This window comes from Bombina bombina, chromosome 3, assembly GCF_027579735.1.
Source record: "Bombina bombina isolate aBomBom1 chromosome 3, aBomBom1.pri, whole genome shotgun sequence".
NCBI lineage: Eukaryota > Metazoa > Chordata > Amphibia > Anura > Bombinatoridae > Bombina > Bombina bombina.
Window position 1 is genome coordinate 407,055,990 of NC_069501.1, and position 25,965 is coordinate 407,081,954.

At 38.0% G+C, this 25,965-nt stretch overlaps 1 protein-coding gene across 1 annotated transcript in view; it reads left to right on the forward strand.

Moving 5' to 3' along the window:
- The window catches only part of LOC128652366 (polymeric immunoglobulin receptor-like), a 90,159-nt gene that overhangs the window by 39,871 nt on the left and 24,323 nt on the right, over positions 1–25,965 (forward strand). The window contains exons 5-7 of the mRNA XM_053705304.1: positions 585–596; positions 11,973–12,296; positions 21,982–22,195. Coding sequence (XP_053561279.1) covers positions 585–596; positions 11,973–12,296; positions 21,982–22,195 — 550 coding nt within the window. The remainder of the gene's footprint in view (positions 1–584; positions 597–11,972; positions 12,297–21,981; positions 22,196–25,965) is intronic.

Here is a 25,965-nt window from a genome sequence, read left to right on the forward strand (position 1 = left end):
TACCGGTATCTCTGTGACGATACACTAGTGGGCGTAGTCACTGTAAACTTGTTTGATCAGAACTAAATAAGGTCTCTTTTAGTAAAGTTCACTACAGCCTGTATATTGTAGGAATAACAACAGTTCCAAATACATATATAAGTGATCAATGGATCAGAAAGATACAGACCGGAGATTCCCAGGTAAGTCCGTTGGTGTTTGAACTCGGTCCGGTATTTTCAGAAGTAAAAGCTGATTGCTCAGGTGAGGTCTAGTCTTCAAAAGAGGTAAGCTAGAGTCCTTAAAAACTCGAACTATAGATAGCTGCAACATAGGAAGCTGTAACCTGCTGCAGGAAGGAAAAACTCTGGATAAGTAGCGTAGGCTTAGATATTAGCTCTAGGAAGCGTTCCTCTCTGTGTATGCTGAGCCGGTAACAGATGCTGAGCTAGTGAGTTCAGATGTGTTCACAGAAAACACACAAATTACTAGGCACCTGAGAAGGAGTGTGTGTAAAATAATAGTGCTGAGGAAAGAGGATATTGTAGCCCTTAAAGAGACAGTCACCCTGACAGACTCCCCCTCTCAAGGCAGATGCCCTGCAGCTGGAAATCATGGTTGGTCCGAATGTCGCCTATGGAAATATGAAATCAGATGAGGTGCATGAATATTAGTAGAAGGTTCCCAGGAATCCTCTTCAGGTGTATATTCCTTCCAACGAATAAGGTATTCCAATACTCCATTCACCAATCGGGAGTCAAGAATCCATTCAACCTCGTACTCTTGGTCATTGACACCCAACTCAGTGGGGGGAATAGGATCAGGGTTACATATAATTGGATGGTAAGGTTTGAGAAGTGAAACATGAAAGGTTGGGTGGATACTATATAATGACGGTAGTTTGAGAGTCATGGCATTCTGATTCACAACCTTGGATATCTCAAAAGGACCAATAAATAAGTCACTATGTTTCTTGCATGGGGTTTTTAGTTTGATGTACTTAGTGGCTAGCCATACCTTGTCTCCTGGTTTATAAGTAGGTGAGGGTCGTCGTTTAGAATCATAATAGCATTTTTGGTTAGTTCTATGTTACTTTTAAGCTGCTGAAACAATTCCATCAGGGAGTTAGTAGTATCGTCTACTTGGGGACAAATAGTGTTTGGTTGAGGGTAGAGTTGAAATGCGGGATGGAAGCCATAGTTTGCATAAAAAGGAGACATGGTAGTGGTGGTATTCAGATTTTGTTGATGTGATTTTGTTGATGTGAGCAGTAGCATCTTAGATACTGCTACAGCCATTGATTCACCCTCTCTGTTTGACCGTTGGTCTGAGGATGGAAAGATGTGCTGTATCAGTGTTGAACCTGCATGTTGTCACAAAATTGTCTCAAAAAAAGGGAGGTGAACTGGGTGCCTCTATCAGAGATGATTGTCTGTGGTAAACCATGAAGCTTAACAATATTGTTGAGAAAAAGTTGAGCTGCTTCCGCAGAAGTTGGTAGCTTATGGTAAGGTAGGAAGTGGGCCATTTTCATTAGTAGATCTACTACAACTAGAATAGTATTATGTTTGTTTGAAAAGGGAAAATCTACTACGAAGTCCATGCCAATGATTTGCCATGGCCTCTCCGTAATTGGAAGTGGTATTAAGTGCCCGTAGGGATGGTTCTTTTCTGTCTTGGATACTGAACATATGGGACAGGAGAGGATGAAATCCCTTACAGTTTGTTGAATATGTGGCCACCAGAAAGTTATTTTGATCAACTCTTCGGTCTTATTAAAACCCAGATGTCCTGCCATAGGGGACTCATGATAAGCCTTCATTACAGAAAGCCGAAGAGATGGAGGGACATAAAGTTTATTTTCGAAGTAAAAGAACCCATCTGCTTCAAGATGTAGATTGTCTGGCAGTTGTGTCTCTTCTTTTTGGCTATCTTGAAGCAATTGGGGAAAACTGGGTGATAATCCTAAAAAACATTACTTTGGTATGACAGTGGTTGGTATTGTTCTTAGGATTTGGTCCTTTATCTCTCCTGGATAAGGCATCAGCTTTACCATTTTTACTCACTGGCCTGTAAGTGATATGGTAAGAGAACCAGGAAAAGAACAGGCTCTACCTGATTTGTCTGGCAGACAAAGTTTTACTGGTTTGTAGATATTCTATATTTTTGTGGTCTGTGTAGATCTGAATGGGGACCTTGGTACCCTCTAATAAATGTCGCCAGTGTGCCAGAGAAGCTTTTATGACAAGCAGTTCTTTTTCTCCTATAGGATAGTTTAGTTCTGCTGTAGACATTACTCTGGAATAGTATGCTCCAGGATGCAGGGGATCTTGAGGAGTCTTGCATTGTGATAACACAGAACCTAGGGCATAATCTGAAGCATCCACCTCCAGAATAAATTGTAACTCTGGATCAGGGATTTGTAAGATTGGGGCTTCTGTGAAGGATTTCTTTAGGAAATTAAAACTGTCCTGGGCCTTGGAGTTCCATTGGAAAGGTATGGTATTACTGGTAAGTGTTGTCAGGGGTTTTCGTGATAGAAGAAAAGCCTTTTATGAAGTTTCGGTAGTAATTTGTGAATCCCAGAAACCTCTGTAGTTCTTTCTTAGAAGTTAGTTCTGGCCAATTCGTGATGGCATCAACTTTGGCACTGTCCATTTCAATTCCTTTTGGAGTGATATGATAACCTAAAAAATAAATTTCGGAGGAATGAAAAAGACATTTCTTGATTTTGTGTAAAGTTGATGTTCTCACAAATGTGAGAGGACCCATCTGACGTGTTTCTTGTGATCTTCCAGGTTATTCGAGTATATAAGTATATCATCTAGATAGACTACTATGCAGATATCAAGCAAATCCCTGAAGATATCGTTAATTAGATACTGAAAAGTGGCGGGTGCGTTGCAGAGTCTGAATGGCATCACAGTATACTTGTACAACCTGTAGCGAGTCCTAAAAGCTGTGAACCATTCGTCCCCTTCTCTTATTCGCACTAAATTATACGCTCCCCTTAGGTCTAATTTGGTGTAAATGCAAGCTTGACTGAGACGTTCTATGAGTTCTGGAATCAACGGTAGTGGATACCGATTTTTTATTGTCCTTTTTATTGAGTTCCCTGTAGTCTATGATAGGTTTGAGGGAATTATCCTTGTTCTTAACGAAAAATATTCCAGCCCCTGCTGGGGAGGTTGAAGGTCTTATGAAACCTTTATGTACATTTTCAGCTATGTAATCTTTTAAATGGTCTAATTCGGGTTGGGAAAGAGGGTAGATGTGAACGTAAGGAATGGATGCTCCTGGAATCAGTTGAATCGGACAGTTGTACATCCGATAAGGGGGCAGGGATTCTGCCTCTTTTTTGCTGAAGATGTCTTTGAAGTCACTATATTCAGTAGGTAAGGTGAAATCCGAGACTTGAAGTATACTTGCGTGTGGAAAACATGTTTTTAGACAGTAATCTGAAGTGAATTGGACATCCAAAATATCCCAGTGGATCATAGGTTGGTGTGTTTGTAGCCAATGGAGACCTAGTACTATTGGAAACATGGGAGAAGTGATAATATCAAAATAAATAATTTCTACATGAGCAGACTTAGTAGTTACCTTTAAGGGTACAGTTTGGTGGGTAATAGGAGCAGTATTTATCAATGATCCATCAATAACTCTAATGGAGACTGGGTTAGGTTTTTGAATAACTGGGATTTTATTTTTATTTACAAGTGAGGAATCTATGAAACATGCATAAGCTCTCGAGTCTATGATTGCTTCACTGTGGAGTTGGTCATGATCCCACTGTAGAGAGAGAGAGACAAAGTACAATTAGCATTATTCGTGATTTTTGCAGTTAAACAGGAATTTTTATATGAGAACTTACTCTTCCTTTGTCTCTGCAGGATAGGACACTCCTTAACTGAGTGACAGGAAGATGCACAATACATACAGAGATTTTTTATTCTGCGTTGATGTCTCTCTTCTGGATGTAATGGTCCCTTTGTGAAGCCTATGTCCATAGGCTCTGCTGTGGTATTAGCTGTAGTTCTAGGATAGTAGGAAGCTCCTTTTCCCGGAGTGCCTATCCCTTTGCTTCTCCAATCTCCTTTCCCTTAATCTACGGTCTATCTGTATACTGAGATTCATTTCTAAGGTTTTGGGTAAATCTATGCAGGCTAATTTGTCTTTTATAGAGTCTGAGAGTCCTAAACGGTACTGATTCCTTAATGCTATGTCAGTCCATTCAGTATCTATTGCATACTGTTTAAACTCTGTGAGATATTCTTTTACATGTCTCTTTCCCTGTTTGAGAGACCTCATGTTGGATTCTGCAGTAAGCTGCTTGTTGGTATCTTCGTATAATAATCCCATTTCTTTAAAGAAGTCTTCAAGAGATGCGAGAATTGGGTGATTATGCTCAAAAAAGGAATCAGCCCAAATCCTAGGTTCCCCTTTGAGGTAGGATATTACTGTTAGGGCTTTAACTTGCTCAGTATTGTAAGTCTTAGGTTTAAGTGAAAACAATAAATTACAGGCGTTTTTAAACTGTCTGAATGTGGTTCTGTCACCTGAGAATTTTTCTGGCATAGAAACTTGTGGTTCAGGTGCATTCTCTGATGAGTTTAACTTGTTAGTCATAGTATCTTTAATTATACCACAGAGATTTTCATTTTGCACTTGTAATTCTCTGAGCCTCTGTGAGAGCTGGTCGACTCTTTGTGAGAGGGCATATACCACTTGTGGAAATTCTGCTGGATCCATAAAAGGGGCCTAATAATATGTAAGAGTATCAATATCTTTAAGTTTTTCACAACAAGATTAGAGGATCACAACTGCAGAACAACATTAAATGTACTTGCCCTGTAAAGTGTGTTAGTATGTCAGCGGAGGTAAATAGATACTTAGCAATGTAGACAAGTATCAGTACTCTTGTGACAGGAGTTGTTTTGAAATATGTACCGGTATCTCTGTGACGACACGCTAGTGGGCTTGGTCACTGTAACCTTGTTAGATCGGAACTAAATAAAGTCTCTTTTAATAAAGTTCACTACAGCCTGTATATTGCAGGAATAACAACAGTTCCAAATACATATATAAGTGATCAATGGATCAGAAAGATACAGACCGGAGAGTCCCAGTTAAATCTGTTGGTGTTTGGACTCGGTCCGGTATTCTCAGAAGTGAAAGCTGATTGCTCAAGTGAGGTCTAGTCTTCGAAAGAGGTAAGCTGGAGTCCTTAAAAACTCAAACTATGGATAGCTGCAACATAGGAAGCTGCAACCTGCTGCAGGAAGGAAAAACTCTGGATAAGTAGCGTAGGCTTTGATATTAGCTCTAGGAAGCCTTCCTCTCTGTGTATGCTGATCCGGTAACAGGTGCTGAGCTAGTGAGCTCAGATGTGTTCACAGGAAACACACAAATTACTAGGCACCTGAGAAGGGGTGTGTGTAGAATAAATAGTGCTGAGGGAAGAGGATATTGTAGCCCTTAAAGAGACAGTCACCCTGACAATACTTGTTATCTTCCTTCATGTCCAGTGAGGTAAAGCACAATAACAAACAGTGGTGGTGCAAATCTAACAAGGGCTCCACACAAAACCCTCAGAGAAAAAATACAATCCAAAATAGCAACACTCACCAAATGTCAAAAAGTTGCAAGTTTATTGGGACATCAAAGTCAAGAGAGACAATGTTTCAGACCGCTAGTCCTTAGTCATGTCAATACACATAATGCAAAAAAGCACCCTTATAAAGGGGCAGGTATACAAAGCTCCACCCTTAATTAATCCTTTCTAATTGCAACAGTGAAACAATTCAATTCAATTAAATAGGTTGATGGAGTATTGCCAATCTAGTGGCGATACATTCAATAACACACATAATTCCAAAATGTATAATTATATACACTGTACATAATTTACAAAAAATAAAATACAAAAAATACCTAAAGGATACAGGATATATTCCAGAATCAACTCATTGGGAAAACAAGATATTAGAAACCAAGAGTTATTAATTATAGGTAAATGGATAAATCAAATTCCTTGTTCATAGCCATAGAACTACAGGGTTCTAATCCAGAATGCCTCCTTTTGTTTCAGATATAATTCTTTATCTCCTCCACTCCTAGGAACAGCAAAGTGATCAATAATCTGGAATCTCATTTGGCAGACATTATGTCCTGCCTGAACAAAATGCTCAGAAATTGGAAACTGGTGGTACATGTGAACAAACCTCTGATACTAAATCTTTTCCCTGTCCTGGGATGAAAAAAATGTCTGCCTTTGCTCATACTATTGCATCTTGAACACCCCAGGCAAGGATAGCAGCCTACGTTCTTTTCTGTAATATATGTTTGTACATTTAATTTCTTGGGGCTTATATCAGCCTTAATTAATCTGTCACGCAGATTACTACTTCTTTTGTATGCTGGCATACAATTTGACTGAAATGCCTTAACTGAGGGGTTACAGGTACTCAAAATGTGCCAATGTTTCCTGAGTATATAGTTAATCTTATTGCTGAGATTATTGTACTGTGTGACAAAAAACAAATGATCTTGATTAGTTTTAAGCTTAACCTAAGATTTGGACAAATCCAACAAATTCTCTCTTTTTGTGGATGGTATTTCTGATATTTCCTTGTCAATAAGTTCAGCTGGATATCCTCTAGATTTGAACTTATCTCCGATCTCAGCAAGCCTATTTTTAACCATTGACTTAAGCTGCTGGAATTGACCACCAAAGCAGTAGCAGAGCTTCACAGTGTCTTGGAAGCCCGGAAGTGCAAGAAGTTCTTATGCGATGAGGAAGATTATTAGATGGGCACAGTGTACCGCTGGAAAGCCGTCTGCACCGGAAGTGACATCTGGGGCACATCTGATTTTCGACGACACAGATACACACAACACCAGAATGACAACACATCAAATTTTAGCCTGGGATCTGGGTCTTCAATGGGGGACTTAGAAACAGAAGCAGGAACCGGCGTGGCAGCAGGAAACACAAACTTAGCACCACGCCGCAGCAACAGGAACAGATGGGGAGCAAGGGCCAGGATTAATAACTAGTGCTGAATTTATCGAAGGTACAGATTACAGAAAATAAGGCTTCTCTTTTGCAACAGGGACTCACTTTTTGCCCATATTCCAAATGTGATTTTTTTTTTTTTAAATCCACAAAGTTCTATTTTGTTTTTTTTTAGTAGATTAAAATTGAAGTCTATGTTTTCAAATAAAGGTTATGTTAAATAAATCCATAGAATGTATAGGTAATACAGATAAACTGCATCACAACACTTTGGGATTAAGAAATAAAAGTAAATTCATGCCCCAAAGCTATTATCAAAGTATAGACATTTTTTCTAAACTGTTATTACAAGGAAAAGGGATATTATGAGTACAAAAAATGAAGGTAAGGTTGTTTAGATAGCCAAACGGTTAAGGCCATAAAATCTTTAAAAGATAATAAAGAGATTATTCTAAAACTGAGTATTATGTTAATGAGATTATATCTCAATTATCTGATAAATATTTATATTGCCATTTATCTTACAATCACATTTTTATTATCCAAAAAGAAATCAAAAGTAAAGTCTTGTGTGCCTTTAAGAATGGAATAATTGGCAAGAAAGAGGTATCTTTCCTTGTTTGTGAACATGCAAAAACACCTGTTCTATATACCTTGCCAAAGGTTCACAAGAGTTTACATGCTCCTCCTGGTCATCCTATTGTGTCCAGTGTAGGATCAGTATGTTCAAATATCTCTAAATACTTAGACCACATTTTGACACCATTTGTGCGATTATCTAGTTCCTATATTAAGGATACCAGTGATTTTTTTTTAAATCAAATTAAGGGACTTATATACTTTCAATGTAGCTAGCTTGTACACATAAATTACTTACACTTCTGGGATGGGAGCTGTTAAGAAAGTTTTACAACAATTCAGCTCTTTCAGTAGTTGTCAGATTTTATTTATTCTTAAGATTTTAGAGATTGTATTCATATGCAATTATTTCTTATTTAAAGATGATTATTACCTTCAGTTACAAGGAACAGCCATGGGTTCCAATGTCGCTCATATCTTCATGAACATCTTTGAGGAGAAATTTGTGTTTGAGAATTCTCTCTTCATTTTATGAGGTGCCACTTGGTGGCGCTACATAGATGATATTTTTGGTGTTTGGTTGAGCGACATTGGTTCCCTACTAGAATTTGAAGATCAGTTGAACAGTTCAACAACCCATATTAAATTCAGTTTGACACATAGCAAAGAGAGGATTGAATTCCTTGACACTAAGGTTTACAAGTCTGGCCATTTCTTTAAAACTGATTTACTTGTAAAATCAACAAATAAAAATAGTTTGTTGCATTTTGAGAGTTTTCACCCTTAGACATTAAAGAGATCATTACCCCACAGCCAACTGCTAAGGGTCAGGAGGATTGTGTCGGATGAGTCAATGGTTAAAAATAGGCTTGATGAGATGGGTGAAATAGCATCCACAAAAGGAGATAATTTGTTGGATTTTTCCAAACCTAAGGTTAAGCTTAAAACTAATCAAGATTGTTTGGTTTTTGTCACACAGTACTTTACTCTCAGCAATAAGATTAACTATATACTCAGGAAACATTGGCATATTTTGAGCACCTGTCACAATTCAGTTAAGGCATTTTAGTCTAATTTTATGCCAGCGTACAAAAGAAGTAGTAATCTGCGTGACAGAAATAGGCCTTAAGAAATTAAATGTACAAACATATATTACAGAAAAGAACGTAGGCTGCTATCCTTGCCTGGAATGTTCAAGTTACAAAAAGAAAAAAAGGGGAAGCGCCTAAAAAAAGTCAGCTATAAAATATAAGTGTTCAGAGTTACAATGTTATAATAAAATGTATATTACAAACACATATGCTAAAAATCAGTCCTAAATTTATTAAAACATGTATTATATAACAATCAAATGTAATATTAATAAACCACCGGTGGTTCCTATCAATGAAATCTAAAAACAAGCTAACCAAAGATGGCTATACTAATCATCTTATGGCTATCTAAACAAATGGGAGCTCTTAAAGATATATACACAGTTTTGAATGCCTAGTTGTTCTTATTAAAGTGCACACATTTTAAAATGTCCCTTATATTAACTAGATTTACTACTGATATTTCTGGCATGAGGCAATCTAGCCTATATGAGTGCAGAGAATGTCCCTTTAGTAATCAGTCCGATATTTATGGTTACGTAAACAGGAAAAGCTGAGCCCTGAGTTAATGGCTAATATTTAGGAAAGCTCAGTCCAATGTTAATGGCAAGTGTTGGACTGTTAGTACCTATAGTGTACTTTGCTGTTATCTGTTAAAATATTCTGGTAAAATGTAGATGCCAAAGAATGTGAGAATACATCTTTTAGTATTGATCTTTACAGCCCAGGTCTAAACCATTTGACTCACTGAAATACGAAGAAAACTTCCTCTTCACCAATCTTACCCTCTGCAGCTCCTTACCAGACTCACAGTGTTTACCTTAGTCTGTACAAACTCTGTACTTGTGAGCTCCGGTCATGTGAAAGTGGACTGGCCAATGGTGAGAACGGATTGCCGGCAAAGTCAGCAATACTATTTCTTCCCATTTTTGGCTGTCAGTTTTTTCAGTCAGAGCTCACAAGGACAGCTTATATTTTATAGCTGACTTTCATAGGCGCTCCCCTTTTTTTTTTGTATTTTAAACTTCTTAAGGACTGGGATAGACCTTTTGTAGGGGCAGCTAAGCTATAATGACAGGGTTTTTTTTTATATTTTTTGGGGTGTTCAAGTTGCAATAGTATGATCAAAGGCAGACATTTTTTTCATCCCAGGACAGGGAAAAGATTTAGTATCAGAGGTTTGTTCACATGTACCACCAGTTTTGCAATTTATATGATCAAATGCACTTGTGGGTAGTTATATTGGTAAGACAACCAGAATGGTCCGTGAGAGGATGTGTGAACACAGGTCTGATATTGAGATAAAAAAAAAAATTCAGTTGCTGAGCATTTTGTTCAGGCAGGCCATACTTTCTGCCAAATGAGATTCCAGATTATTGATCACATTGCTGTTCCTAGTTGGGGAGGAGATAGAAAATGATATCTGAAACAAGAGGAGGCATTCTGGATTAATAAATTAGAACCCTGTAGTTCTATGGGTATAAACAGGGAATTTGATTTATCAATTTACCTATAATTAATTATTAACTATAGGTTTCTAATATCTTGTTTTCCCAATGAGTTGATTCTGGAATGTATTCTGTATCCTTTAGGTATTTTTTGTATTTTATTTTTTGTAAATTATGTATATAATTATACATTTTGGAATTATGTGTGTTATTAAATGTATTGCCACTAGATGGTGCAATACTCCATCAACCCATTTCATTGTATTGCATTGTTTAACTGTTGTGATTAGGAAGGGTTATTTAAGGGGTGGAGCTTTGTATACCTGCCCCTTTCTAAGGGTGCTTTTTTGCACTATGTGTATTGACATGACTAAGGACTAGAGGTCCGAAACGTTGTCTCTCTTGACTTTGGTGTCCCAATAAACTTGCAACTTTTTGACATTTGGTGAGTGCTGCTATTCTAGACTGTATCTTCCTGCATGTCATCTCAGCATCTAAAGACTTCCAAAACTGAGCTCCAAGTCTTCCCTATTTCATTCACTATCCTAATTCTAAAAATTCTGATTATTGTTGACAACACCATCATGTCATTCACTCATGTCTACTACATTTGAATAAAAACTTCTTAAATTAAATCCTTGGCTAAACATACAATTATCTTCTTAAAAAAACACAACATACCTGAAGACTTCATAAAAAACACATCTGTTTAGAGATGCATAAAGTCAACAGTCAACAAAATCATATTTTGTTAATTAATATATACATTTTCCCCATTTACATCCTTTAATATAAAACCTCATGAGCCCTCCTGTCCTGTAAACCCTGGTGCATAATATTGCATACAACAAATGGTAACCCATGGGCAGTGCCTTCTATTACTTATTCAAAAGTCTTTTTCAAATATTATTTGAATACTCTGTAATCATTTAACTATTGCCATAGCATTGCAGATATATGACTGTTTTTTTTTTTACTATAATTTTAATAATACTAGAAAAAGCATAAAACTATTTAAATATGTATGGGTGTGGATATAACTGAAATTTCATAAATTTAAGAAAGGCTTGTTAATTAAACGGATAGTCTAGTCAAAACTAAACTTTCATGATTCAGATAGATCATGCAATGTTAAGCAACTTTCTAATTTACTCCTATTATCAATTTTTCTTCATTCTCTTGGGATCTTTATTTGAAAAAGCAAGAATGTAAGCTTAGAAGCCAGACATTTTTTGGTTCAGCACCTTGGTAGTGCTTACTGATTGGTGTCTACATTTCTTGCAAGAGTCTTGACTTTTTAAGTGCCTACAAATAATATAAATGTTACTTATTTATGACTTTTAACATATTTATCTTTACAGAAATTAAATAAGTACCATTGATGGAATTTATGAGTATGACTCAGATGCTGAATGACAAACCCCATTTATCCTTGTATTTTTGTAGCATACTTTTTAACGTTTTGTATTTATCAAAATCATGTAAAGAAAATAAATAATATTATGCAGTTGGATGAAACCTAAATGCCATTTGATGTAAAATAAAACTTTTTGAAGAGTTAGAATGGAAATAAAAAACATAAAAATTTGGCAAGATGTTCAGATCTTTGATTTTAGCTAAAACATCTATATTTGTAACTTTTTAAAATCTCAGTGTTTTTTTTTTTTAAATTATGAAGACTGATCTCTGTAACTTGGTGCCAATATAATATTTTTTTAACATTTATGTTTGTAAAAATTATAAAATATTTGCCTTTATTATTGGTGAGCTGAAAACAAGAAATTAAACTTTAATGAAAAAGGAATACTTTATACATATAGATAATCTTGTTTTTGTCTTTCTCACTGCGTGCAGATAAACCTAAAGGACTTGCAGGTGAACAAACTGTCTACGTATCTGTTGGAAAACCAGCCAGAATTCCTTGCTCCTACCCTTGTAGGTACACCTCATATGAGAAGTATTGGTGTAAATGGAACAATTACGGTTGTGTGCCTGTAACCTTTGTAGATGCAGACCAGATTGGGCTGAGCGTGTCCTGTGAAACCAGGGAATTGGTTCTTAACTTCAGTGCCGTTACCCAGAAGGATGAAGGGTGGTACTGGTGTGGGGTAAAAAAAGATGGGAAATATGGAGAGACGCTCCCGGTTCACCTGATTATTGGAGAGGCAGAAAAGGACGGTGAGTGTAACAATGATGTTCAAAATACAAAACACAGTTACAGGCAACACAAGGAGTCATAAACTAATTCTTTAAAACATATCAAGGCAAGTACATTTTTAATTAAAGAATAAAGAAGTCTTGAAGTAATATCTGCAATATGGTACTTTAACCTCTATTTTGCATCTATTAGTCAATAATTTTGTAAACATAGCACATTAAGTTCCAGATCACAAGTGGAGACAGCGCAAGTGAGCTATCAATATTACTGGCCTGCACTTTAAATAGCACACAATCTGGTATTAAAAGTTAATGGTTAAAAATAATTACCAGAGAATGTTTAGCATGGCCAACATCTATTTAGCGCTCCCTATACTTTCAATTGTTATCACTACCACACTTATCATTTTTCTTGTTACAAGTTGTAAGCTATGTGTTGTGCTTGACTGGAGACCTGAAGCAAAGTGTAGGGCTAGAATAAAAGTGCACAAGTAAAACATATTTAAATAAAGTATTACACTTATTTTTATATATATATATAAATATATATTTTGGTTTGAGAAAGGACTATGCCTATGTCTGTTTGCTTTGGGATAAATCCACAGAAGTTTACTTGGAGTGCTGTAGCCTTTTTTTCATTTTAATATATATATATATATAAAAGAATCCAAAGAGAGCACTCGCCGTGATTCAAACACTGTTTTAATCCATCAGGTAAACGTTTTCTGGGAGTAACCCCCTCATCAGACAGGTGAACAAAACAATAACCTGTCTGATGACGGGGTTACTCCCCGAAAACGTTTACCTGATGGATTAAAACACTGTTTGAATCACGGCGAGTCCTCTCTTTGGATTCTTTTGTATACTACACAGTGGGAAGCACCTCGGCTTGGCATTGAGGAACAGTGAGTGCTGGCTTATTGCGGACTTTGTAACTCACTATATATATATATATATATATATATATATATATATTAAGCTGTGTATACAGCATTGCTATGGCGTAAAGGAAAGTCTGCCTAACAAGCAGGCTTGAAGTAAAAAAGGGAGTCATTGTGAACCTCATTTGCATATCTTACCCAGAATCCTTTGCTGCATTGGAATCAATGTATTCAAAGGTTTTCTGTGAGAAATCTGGTTTGTCTAGATTTGTTAAGGAATTACACAATGAGTTATTTTCACTATATTTTGTGCTTAGTGGAGGATTTTAAACTCACTTTTTGCCTCCCCAGAATTTTAAATATATATATATATATATATTTCTTTCATGTAATTAGCAAGAGTCCATGAGCTAGTGACGTATGGGATATACATTCCTACCAGGAGGGGCAAAGTTTCCCAAACCTTAAAATGCCTATAAATACACCCCTCACCACACCCACAATTCAGTTTTACAAACTTTGCCTCCCGTGGAGGTGGTGAAGTAAGTTTGTGCTAGATTCAATTATTTCCTTCAGTTGCTATATATGCATGGAAATTTAGGTCTTATGGCTGCAGCATTGGATTTAATTCCCTTTGTTCATTTTCATAGAAAACCTTTCCAGTTTTTTATGCTGAATAATGGTGCAGGGATTCTAGGATTTCACTTTTTAAATCTTCGAATTCTATGTTTATCTATCTTTGATTCGGTGGTTAAGATCACCATCATTTAGTTCTACAGGTCTCTTCGATTCTTTCAACCTGGACCATGATCTCTATAGATGCGAGTCTTTTAGGTTGGGAGGCTGTCTGAGGTTCTCTGTCAGCCAAGGGGTTTGGAGATCTCAGGAGGCGAGATTACCATTTGATATTTTGGAACTCCCAGAGTTCTTCAGTTGGTTTCTTTTGAAGAAGAGACGTTTATTGTTTTTTTCAGACATTATCACATCTGTGGTGTATGTCAATCATCAGGGTGTGACTATCAGTCTTTAGACTGTGACAAAAGTATATTGGATATTTGCTTGGGCTAAATCCAGCTCCTATCTAAATTCTGGGGTCCTTTTCCCAGGTATAGACGTTTGGGAAGCGGATTATCTCTCTTAATCAAGATTTACATCCGGGAGAATGGTCTTTACCCAGATATGTTTTTCAATTTTTCAGATGTGAGGGCTTCCAGAAATAGATCTGTTGGCCTCTCGTCTTATCAAGGAACTTCCCAGGGGCCTATTTCAGGTCCGGGGATCCTCAGGCGGAAGTAGCGTATGCATTGACACTTCCTTGGAATTATCATTCTGTCTATATCTTCCGCCTCTAGTTCTTCCATAATTCTAATGGAGCGTTCGTTTGTACTGCTGGTGGTTCCAGCATGGCCTCACAGGTTTTGGTATGCTGATCTCATTCGGATGGCCAGTTGCCAACCTTGGACATTTCCGTTAAGACCAGATCTTCTATCTCAAGGCCCATTTTTCCATCAGGATCTCAAATCATTTAATTTGAAAGTATGGAGATTGGACGTTTGATTCTTAGTCATAGAGGTTTCTCTGACTCAGTGATTAATACTATGTTACAGGTTTATAAATCTGTCTCTAGAAAGATTTATTATCGAGTTTGGAAGACTTACATTTCTTGGTGTTCTTCTCATAAATTCTTTTGGCATTCTTTTAGAATTCCTAGAATTTTACAATTTTTCAGGTTGGTTTAGATAAGGTTTTGTCTGCAAGTTCTTTGAAAGGACAAATCTCTACTCTTTCTGTTCTTTTTCACAGAAAGATTGCTATTCATTCTGATATTCATTGTTTTGTACAGGCTTTGGTTTGTATCAAGCCTGTCATTAAGTCAATATCTCCTCCTTGGAGTCTCAATTTGGTACTGAGGGCTTTACAGGCTCCTCCGTTTGAACCTTTGCGTTCTCTGGACACTAAAATTACTTTCTTGGAAAGTATTGTTCCTTTTGGTTATCTCTTCTGCTAGAAGAGTTTCTGAGTTTTCTGCTCTTTTCTGTGGATCTCCTTTTCTGATTTTTCATCAGGGTAAGGCAGTGTTCCTTCCTGTTATTCATTATTTTGTTCAGGCTTTGGTTCTTATCAAACCTGTCATTAAGCCAATTTCTCCTCCTTGAAGTTTTAATTTGGTTCTAAAGGCTTTACAGGCTCTTCTATTTGAGCATATGTTTTCTCTAGACATTATTACTTTCATGGAAAGTATTGTTCTTTTTAGACATCTCTTCAGCTAGAACAATTTTTGAATTATCTGTTCTTTCTTGTGAGTCTCCTTTTTCTGATTTTTTCATCAGGATTAGGTGGTTTTTGCTATCCTCATTTCAATTCTTACCTAAAGTTGTGATTTAAATCAACATTAGGGAGGAATTATTGTCTTTTCCTAAGACTTCTTTGGTAAGATTCTTACATTCTTTGGATATGGTAAGAGTTTTGAAATCTTATGTTGAAGCTATTCAGATTTCAGATAGTCTTCTAGTCTATTTGTTATCTTTTCTGGTGTTAGGAAGGTCAAAAGGCTTCTGCCATTTATTTGTCATCTTGCTTAAACTTTTGATTCATCATGCTTATTTGGAGTCGGGTGGATTCCCGCCTCGGAGGATTACGGCTCATTCTACTAGGTAAGTTTCTGCTTCCTGGGCTTTTTAAGAATGAAGCTTCTGTTGATCAGATTTGCAAAGCAATGACTTGGTCTTCTTTGCATACTTTTACTATGTTCTACCATTTTGATGTTTTCTCTTCTTTAGAAGCAGTTTTGGTAGAATGGTACTTCAGGCAGCTGTTTCAGTTTGATTCTTCTACTTATATTTTCAGTTTTTTTCATTATAAAAATTGAAACTTTTTTGATTTGGGTAGTGGATTAATTTTTCAGCGGAATTGGCTGTCTTTATTTTATCCCTCCCTCTCTAGTGACTCTTGCGTGGAAGTTCCACATCTTGGGTATTTATTATCCCATACGTCACTAGCTCATGGACTCTTGCTAATTACATGAAAGAAAACATAATTTATGTAAGAACTTGCCTGATAAATTCATTTCTTTCATATTAGCAAGAGTCCATGAGGCCCACCCTTTTTGTGGTGGTTATGATTTTTGGTATAAAGCACAATTATTCCAATTCCTTATTTTTTGATGCTTTCGCTCCTTTCTTATCACCCCACTTCTTGGCTATTCGTTAAACTGAATTGTGGGTGTGGTGAGGGGTGTATTTATAGGCATTTTAAGGTTTGGGAAACTTTGCCCCTCCTGGTAGGAATGTATATCCCATACGTCACTAGCTCATGGACTCTTGCTAATATGAAAGAAATGAATTTATCAGGTAAGTTCTTACATAAATTATGATATATATATATATATATATATATATATATATATATATATATATATATATATATACATACAGTCATGACCAAAAATATTGGCACCCCTGCATTTCTGTCCGATAATGCACAACTTTGCCCAGAAAATTGTTGCAATTACAAATATTTAGGCATTCTCATGTGTATTTATTTTGTTAGTATTGATGTGAGACAAAAAAGTGGAGAAAAAAAAGCCAAATCTGACACATTCCACGCAAAACTCCAAAAATGGACTGGACAAAATTATTGTCACCTTCTCAAAATTGTAAGAAATAATTGCATTCCAAGTTTGTGATGCTCCTGTAATTTGTAATTAAACTCACCTGTATCAATTAATAGGTGCTGACAATATAGAAATCACACCGGCAACCAGTTAAAATGGTGAAAAATAGACTCAACCTTTCTGTTGTGTGTCTCTATGTGCCACACTGAGCATAGAGAAGAGAGAGAGAGCAGCAAAGAATTGTCTGAGGATTTCAGAAAAAAATTGTGGAAAAGTATGGACAATCTCAAGGTTACAAGTCCATCTCCAGAGATCTTAATGTTCCTGTGTCCACTGTATGCAACATTGTCAAGAAATTTACAGCCCCTGGCATTGTAGATAATCTCCCTGGATGTGGACAAAAGAGAAAAATGTATCAAAGATTGCAACAAAGGATTGTTCGAATGGTGGATAAAGAACCTCAATCAATTTCCAGACAAATTCAAGCTGACCTTCAGGCACAGGGTACAAATGTGTCAGCTCGCACTATACGGCGCCATCTGAATGAAAAGGGACGCTATAGGAGAAGAACCAGAAGGACCCTACTGCTTACACAGAAACATAAAAAAACCAGATTGGAGTTTGCCAAAACTTATCTGAGGAAGCCAAAATCCTTTTGGGAGAATGGGCTCTGGACAGACAAAACAAAATTACAGCTTTTTGGTAAAGCCCATCATTCTACTGTTTTCAAAAAAAGAAATTAGGTTTTTAAAGAAAAGAATACAGTCCCTACAGTCAAACATGGTGGAGGTTCACTGATGTTTTGAGGTTGCTTTGCTGCTTCAGGCACTGGATGTCTTGACTGTGTACATGGCATAATTAAATCTGAAGACTACCAAAGAATTCGGGGTGCAATGTAGGGCCCAGTGTCAGAAAGTTAGGTCTCCGTCAGAGGTCATGGGTCTTACAGCAGGACAATGACCCAAAGCGCACATCAAAAAGCACCCAGAGATGGTTTAAGACAAAGCGCTGGAGAGTACTGAACTAGCCAGCAATTAATCCAGATCTCAATCCCATAGAGAACCCGTGGAGAGATCTCAAAACATAGTGGAGGTTCACTGATGTTTTTAGGTTGCTTTGCTGCTTCAGGCACTGGATGTCTTGACTGTGTGCATGGCATAATGAAATCTGAAGACTACCAAAGAATTATGTGGTGCAATGTAGGGCCCAGTGTCAGTAAGTTAGGTCTCCGTCAGAGGTCATGGGTCTTACAGCAGGACATTGACCCAAAGCACACGTCAAAAAGCACCCAGAGATGGTTTAAGACAAAGCACTGGAGAGTACTGAACTTGCCAGCAATGAATCCAGATCTCAATCCCATAGAGCACCTGTGGAGAGATCTCATAACAGCAGTTGGGCAAAGGAACCCTTCCAATCTGAGAGACCAGTTGGAGCAGTTGGTGAAAGAAGAGCGCCCGTCTGCGCCCCGACCGCACCCAATGCCATGAACCTTGGCTCCAGAAACTGCCACTACTACAAAGCCAGCACCCTTCACATGCTCAACACTGGTAGATCGTCTGCCTGCCACCACGCATCCCTGACCAACACCTTCGAACCTTTTACCTGCCTCAACTGCTCCTTCCCTCCGGACCACAACCCAACCAACTAACCCACCCAAAATCAGCTGCAATTACCTCAACTGCATCCTCCTCAATACCCACTCCATCCACAAGCATGGCCTCGAAATCAGGAACCTGCTAGACTCCACCTCCCCAAACGCTGCCTTCCTCACCGAGACCTGGCTTAACCCCACATCAGCATTGGACATCGCCACTGCAATACCCGTGATCTGCCACAAAGACCGCAGCAACCAGATCCGATGACCACTCACCAGGCCTAGAACACTACACTTCAAGATCCAGGTCAACCCCAACACCACCCTCTATGGCACCCTCATCTACAGACCTCCCAGACCTCATCCCACCTTCTGTGACTCCATCATCGACCACATTGCACCCCATGCCCTTGCCTCAATGGACTACATCCTCCTTGGTGACCTCAACTTCCATCTTGATAACCCCAACGATCACAACACCTCCACCCTCCTGGAAAACCTCAGAATCATTGGACTGAAGCAACTCGTAAACTACCCAACCCACGCAGCCGGCCACACCCTCGACCCGATCTTCTCCCCAGGCAACCACATCTCAGTCAATAACATCACCAAACTCCTCTGGACTGACCACCACTGCATACACTTCTCCTTCAACAAACCCACCACCCACCTCTGACAGTACCACCCATCCTGCAGAAACTGGAACAACATCACCCAAGACCAACTACACTGCAATCCTCCCCACCTACCTCCACAGATGCCAACTCCTCGCAGACCCGCAACCTCAACCTCTGGATTACAGACTGCTCCAACACCCTCACCCCCTCAAAAAACTGTCCAGCCGCCAAACCACCAACAAGGCTAGCTGGTTCACCCCAGCCCTTCAGGACTCCAAATGCCACTGCAGACAATTGGAAAGAACCTGGAGATCCAGCAAGACCTTTCTGGAAAAAGCTGCCATTAAGGAAGCAATCACCACCCACCACCACCACATAAAAACCACCAAAAAAAAACAGCCATCCAAGACAGAATCAACTCTAACGCTCACAACAGCAAGGAGTTGTTCTCAGTCATCAAGGAATTCTCTAAACCCAACAGTGACACCACCAACATCCCACCCTCCCAGGACCTCTGCAATACCCTCGCTGCAAACTTCCACCGCAAGATCCTCAACATCTATGACAGTTTCACACCTCATAACTCAACCTCCACTACCCAATCCCCTACACCCAATGACTCCCCTCCCAAATTTGCCCCCCACACCACACACAGCCTATCTGGAGCCCCCTCACCACAGAGGATACCCTCAGAATCAAGAAATCCATCCACTCTGGCGCACCCTTAGACCCATGCACCCATGACATATTCAACAAAGCAAGTGACACCATCGCCCCTGAACTCCGCCGCACCATCAACTGCTCCATCAAAACCGGCACCTTCCCGGATGTCTGGAAAAACTACCGCCCCATCTCTCTACTCCCCTTCCCGGCCAAAGTCATAGAGAAATCCATCAACTTGCAACTTATTAACCAAATTGAGGCCAACCACACCCTGGACCACTCCCAATCCGGTTTCAGAAGCAACTACAGCACCGAGACTGCCCTCCTTGCCGCCACAGATGACATCCGCGGCATGCTCGACCGAGGAGAAACCGCCGCCCTCATCCTCCTAGACCTCTCAGCAGCCTTTGATACTGTCGACCACAACGCCCTCCGCACCCGCCTACACGACGTCGGCATACACAGCAAAGCCCTGGAATGGATCACCTCCTTCCTCACGGGCAGGACCCAGAAAGTCAGACTCCCACCCTTCTCCTCCAAACCCACACTAGTTAACTGTGGGGTACCGCAAGGCTCTTCGCTGAGCCCCACCCTCTTCAAAATCTACATGGCCCCTCTCGCAGCCATCGTCCGACGTCACAACCTCAACATCGTCTCCATGCCGACGACACCCAGTTAATCATCTCACTCACCCAAGATCCCACCACCACCAAAAAGAATGTCCTCGAAGGCCTGACAGCAGTCGCCGCCTGGATGAGTGACAACCAGCTCAAACTGAACACAGATAAAACTGAAGTCCTCCTCCTCGGACCCAATAAATCCGCATGGGATGACTCCTGGTGGCCCACAGCCCTCGGTCACCCTCCAACCCCAACCAACCAACCACACTCAAAATCTAGACTTCATCCTGGACTCCTCACTCTCCATGAACTGACAAATCAATGCCATCACCTCAACATGCTTCCACATCCTCCACCTGACATTTGTAATTGCAACAATTTTCTGGGCAAAGTGGAGCATTATCTGACAGAAATGCAGGGTGCCAATATTTTTGGCCATGACTGTATATATATATATATATATATATGTGTGTGTGTGTATGTATATATGTGCATGTATGTATGCACACACAAATGTACACATACATAAACATATATACATACAATTCCCCTCACACACACATATATATATATATATATATATATATATATATATGTATATATAATTATAAATATATATATATATATATATATATACCTTTGAGCCATTCCCAGTACAACACCTAGTAATATACCATATAGTTTTAAATCAGGGGGCCTGATGATCTAAATCTCTCCATTGTGGCGAGATCATCTAAAACGTCTTGTCAGTGTGGCAAAGTCCCTTAAGTAATTTTAGAAAGGCATATTGTAGCCTGATATGTGCTTGATTACAAGTAGCAAATTAAAGATTGTGTGAGATATAGCAATATCACACCTGCATTTACTTGCACGCTTATTACAAGTTGAACTTAAACGTGTTCGCTCAAGGGCAATTGAAGTGAAGTCGGGCTAGCGTGACTGAAGACCTCATGTAAAGGCCAAGACTTAAAAAAAAAAAAAAAAATAGGTGCACCAAACAGAAAATAAATACATTAAAATAAATAGTTACTCTCATATATACATATATAAAGTGATCTAATGGACTTTGAACTTAGCATGATAGTAGGTGCAAGATGTGCACGACAAAGTGTATATGAAACAACAGTACCACAGTTTCAAGTGTGTATCATAAATGGTGCAATGATCAAAAACATCCAGTCAGCGGCAGTCCTGTGGATGAAAAATTCTTGTTGATGAGAGAGGTCAGAGGAGGATGGCTAGACTTGTGCAAGCAAACAGTCAGGCCACAATTTTGTGAATCGCATCAGAATTCCCTCTTGGTGTGTAGAATTTTTTTTGCAACGCACCTCTAGGCGCACCTTGTCACGGATGGGACACAACAGCCGGCGGCTACATTGGGTGCCGTTGTTATCAGAGAAGAACAAGAGCACACGCCTTCTGTGGGCACAACAATACCAGCACTGTACCATCGAAGACTGGAAATAGGTCACTTGGTCTGACGAGTTGTAGTTCCTGGTGTGTGATGTTGATGGCAGGCTCCAAATTTGACGAAAACAGCATGAATACATGGACCCGTCATGTCTGATGAAAATTGTGCAAGGTGGTGGGCGGTGTTATGGTGTGGGGAATATTTTCCTGGCACACGTTGGGTTCATTGATACCCCTAGATTCACGTCTGAATACCACTGTGTATGTAAACATTGTTGCTGATTAAGTGCATCATTTCATGTTAACAGTTTATCTTCAGGCAGATGGTTACTTCCAGCAGGATAATGTGCTGGTGCACAAAGCCCGCATCACTATGCGATGGTTCCTGGAACATGACAATGACTTTTGTTTGCTGCAGTGGCCCGCTCAGTCCCTGGATCTCAATCCTATTGAACATTTTTGGGATGAGTTGGAAAATGCTATTTACTGTGGACCTACACCTGTTGAATCTCCAGGAGTTGCGTGACACACTCATGTCTGCATGGTACACAATACCACCACAACGTTTTCAGCATCTTGTTTAATCCATGCCTAGACAAATTAAGGCTGTTTTGAAGGCTAAAGGAGGCTCAACACGCTACTAGGTAGCTGTGCCTAATAAAGTGGTCGCATGGGATATACACTTTGGAGCCCTTTCCATTTAAATACCTTTAAACACAAAAAAATCTTTTTTATTCAATTGTATTATTTCATAATTTGTATTAATGTGTATATACTGTAAATATATTTACATTCCAATGTTCTTCAATGTATTTTTAAATAGATATTCCTATATATATATATATATATATATATATATATATATATATATATATATATATATATATATATGTATATAAAAATAACATTTTCTTCTATGTGAAGAACATTGGCATATAAAATATGCATAACACACTTCGGGTTTCGCGCTGTAGGTCTAATTAGATTTTGGGTTAGCACACATGAAGAATTAGTTATATTAAGGCATGTTATGTAAATTTTAAATATTGAAAAATATTAACAATAATTATTGATAATTATAGTTAAAATATATATATATATTCAAATTATTTTTTTGAATTTGTTAGAACTTCTATAATAACTATTTACATTAATTATTAACATCTTTCAATATTTTGTATTTAATTAATACATAACACACCTTACCACTTGTAAATCTAGCCCTATATAGCGTTGCATTAAAATGCTCAACCCCCCCCCAACAAAAAAAAAAAAAAACTCAAAGATTTTGTGTGATTTCAATCTATGTTGGTGAGTTTTTGACCATCATGTCCAGATATAGAAAGAGAGATTTAAAGTGAAGGTCAATTTTCATGTGAAAGTGCCAGATTTTTAAAAAAACTATTAAAAACAGGGGCACTTTCATTCATGAAAATTGACATAGCACCGTATTTTAAGAATACTTACCTTGTTCTTCTGAAACGCCGGATCGCCATTCTGAAACAATGCTCCGCCTGCTTCTTCCTGGTTTACTTACCCAGCAATGACGAAACCGGCTTCCTCCAATCACGGCGTTGCCTCAGGCAATGATTACCCCGGGGTGAAGCCCTGATTGGAGGATGCCTGAATCGTCATTGCTTACGTATGAAGAGGCTTGCGACGGGCTGGTGAAGCACTGGAGCGGCTTCAAGAAGAAAAGGTAAGTATATTTTAAAAAAACGGCTGAAATGTCAATTTTCATGAATGAAAGTGCCCTTGTTTTTAATAGTTTTTTTAAAAACCGGGCACTTTCACATGAAAATTGACCTTCACTTTAAAAAAATAAATGAATAAATAAAATTTTTTTAACAAAGAATATATATATATATATATATATATATATCCACTTAGTTGTTTATGCCCATCGTCAGACAACCACCTGTGTGCAATATTGGAATACCATAGGAAAAACAAAAACATGCACTGTCAGGATTTTCAATGCAAAAAGGGTCAAAATTTTATTAATAATAATACATTTTGACCCTTTTTGCATTGAAAATCCTGAGAGTGCATGTTTTTGTTTTTCATGTATATATATATATATATATATATATATATATATATATATATATATATATATATATAAACAGCATGATTTTCCTCAGACCTCTGAGGAAGGGGATACATTATCCCCAAAACGTTACACGGTCACTGTAAATTTGCTTTTGGAAAATCCAGCGAGTACAACGCTTTTTTGTATGCTGTTTATGACTATTCACTAGCACCCTGGTAGTTGACGTTTAAGTGAGAGTGCACTTCTCTGCTACACTATATATATATATATATATATATATATATCAAGAAAAACGAATCCTCCCTCTAATTTCAGCCACCTGGGTGCAAATAAAGCAGATAATACTCTCCCAAAAATAGTGCACTCTCAGGATTTTTCAAAAGCATGGTCAACTTTATTGCATGACATTTCAGGGAGCTCAAGTCCTTTTCATCAGATCAGAAAAAAGTGAACATATGTGGTATACAATCCCACACTATATAGTGACAACCTAACAAACACATACCTCTCAAATCACACAAATTGTGCCAAACAGTGATTGGAACGCATCCCTGCATTCAACCAAGCCCCAACCGGAAGTGCACGGAATATCCACATCCGGTTTCGCCGGGCTATTAAATATTCATAATACATAACAAATTAATGCCTCCATCATTTCGCCTGTATTGGGCATGCACACACTACCTTTTGTGAAAGCAAATAATATATGTGGACGTACATTAACAAAAAATACATCAATATCAAAAAACGGCAAAAAGGGAAGTTGTCATAATTCCACTTACAGTTCTGCTGAAGGTGCAAATGATGTGTTATCAAATACAACAAGGTAGGAAAAATCTGATTGGCTGATTCAATCAGCTAATCAGATTGAAGTTCAATCTGATTGGCTGATCCGATCAGCCAATCGGATAGAACTTCAATCTGATTGGCTGATTGAATCAGCCAATCAGATTTTTCCTACCTTAATTCCGATTGGCTGATAGAATCCTAGCAGCCAATCGGAATTCGAGGGATGCCATCTTGGATGACGTCATTTAAAGGAACCGTCATTCGTTGTTAGTCCTTTGGCCAGGAAGGATGCTCCGCGCCAGAGGTCTTGAAGATGGAGCTGCTCCTCGTCGGATGGATGAAGATAGAAGATGCCGCTTGGATGAAGATGTCTGCCGGTCCGGATGTCCTCTTCTGCCCAGATAGGATGAAGACTTCTGCCGGTCTGGATGTCCTCTTATGCCCCATCGGATGAAGACTTCGGCCCGGCTGGGTGAAGACGACTCAAGGTAGGGAGATCTTCAAGGGGTAAGTGTTAGGTTTTTTTAAGCGGGGTTTGGGTGGGTTAGAGTAGGGGTATGTGGGTGGTGGGTTTTAATGTTGGGGGGGTTGTATTTTTTATACAGGTAAAAGAGCTGATTACTTTGGGGCAATGCCCCGCAAAAAGCCCTTTTAAGGGCTGGTAAAAGAGCTGATTACTTTGTAATGTAGAATAGGGTAGGGACTTTTATTATTTAGTTTTTTTTAATTTTATTAGGGGGCTTAGATTAGGTGTAATTAGTTTAAAATTCTTGTAATTATTTTTAATTTCAGTAATTTAGTGTTTTTTTTTTGTAATTTAGTTTAGTTTATTTAATTGTATTTAATTGTAGGTATTTGTAGGTAATTTATTTAATTAATTTAATGATAATGTAGTGTTAGGTGTAATTGTAACTTAGGTTAGGATTTATTTTACAGGTAATTTTGTATTTATTTTAGCTAGGTAGTTATTAAATAGTTAATAACTATTTAATAACTATTGTACCTAGTTAAAATAAATACAAAGTTACCTGTAAAATAAAAATATATCCTAAAATAGCTACAATGTAATTATTAATTAAATTGTAGCTATCTTAGGGTTTATTTTACAGGTAAGTATTTAGTTTTAAATAGGAATAATTTATTTAATTATATTGTAGTGTTAGGTGTAATTGTAACTTAGGTTAGTTTTTATTTTACAGGTAAATTTGTCTTTATTTTAACTAGGTAGCTATTAAATAGTTAATAATTATTTAATAGCTATTGTACCTAGTTAAAATAAATACAAACTTGCCTGTAAAATAAATATATATCCTAAAATAGCTACAATGTAACTATTAGTTATATTGTAGCTATATTAGGGTTTATTTTATAGGTAAGTATTTAGTTTTAAATAGGATTAATTTAGTTAATAAGAGTAATATTATTTAGATTTATTTAATTAATATTTAAG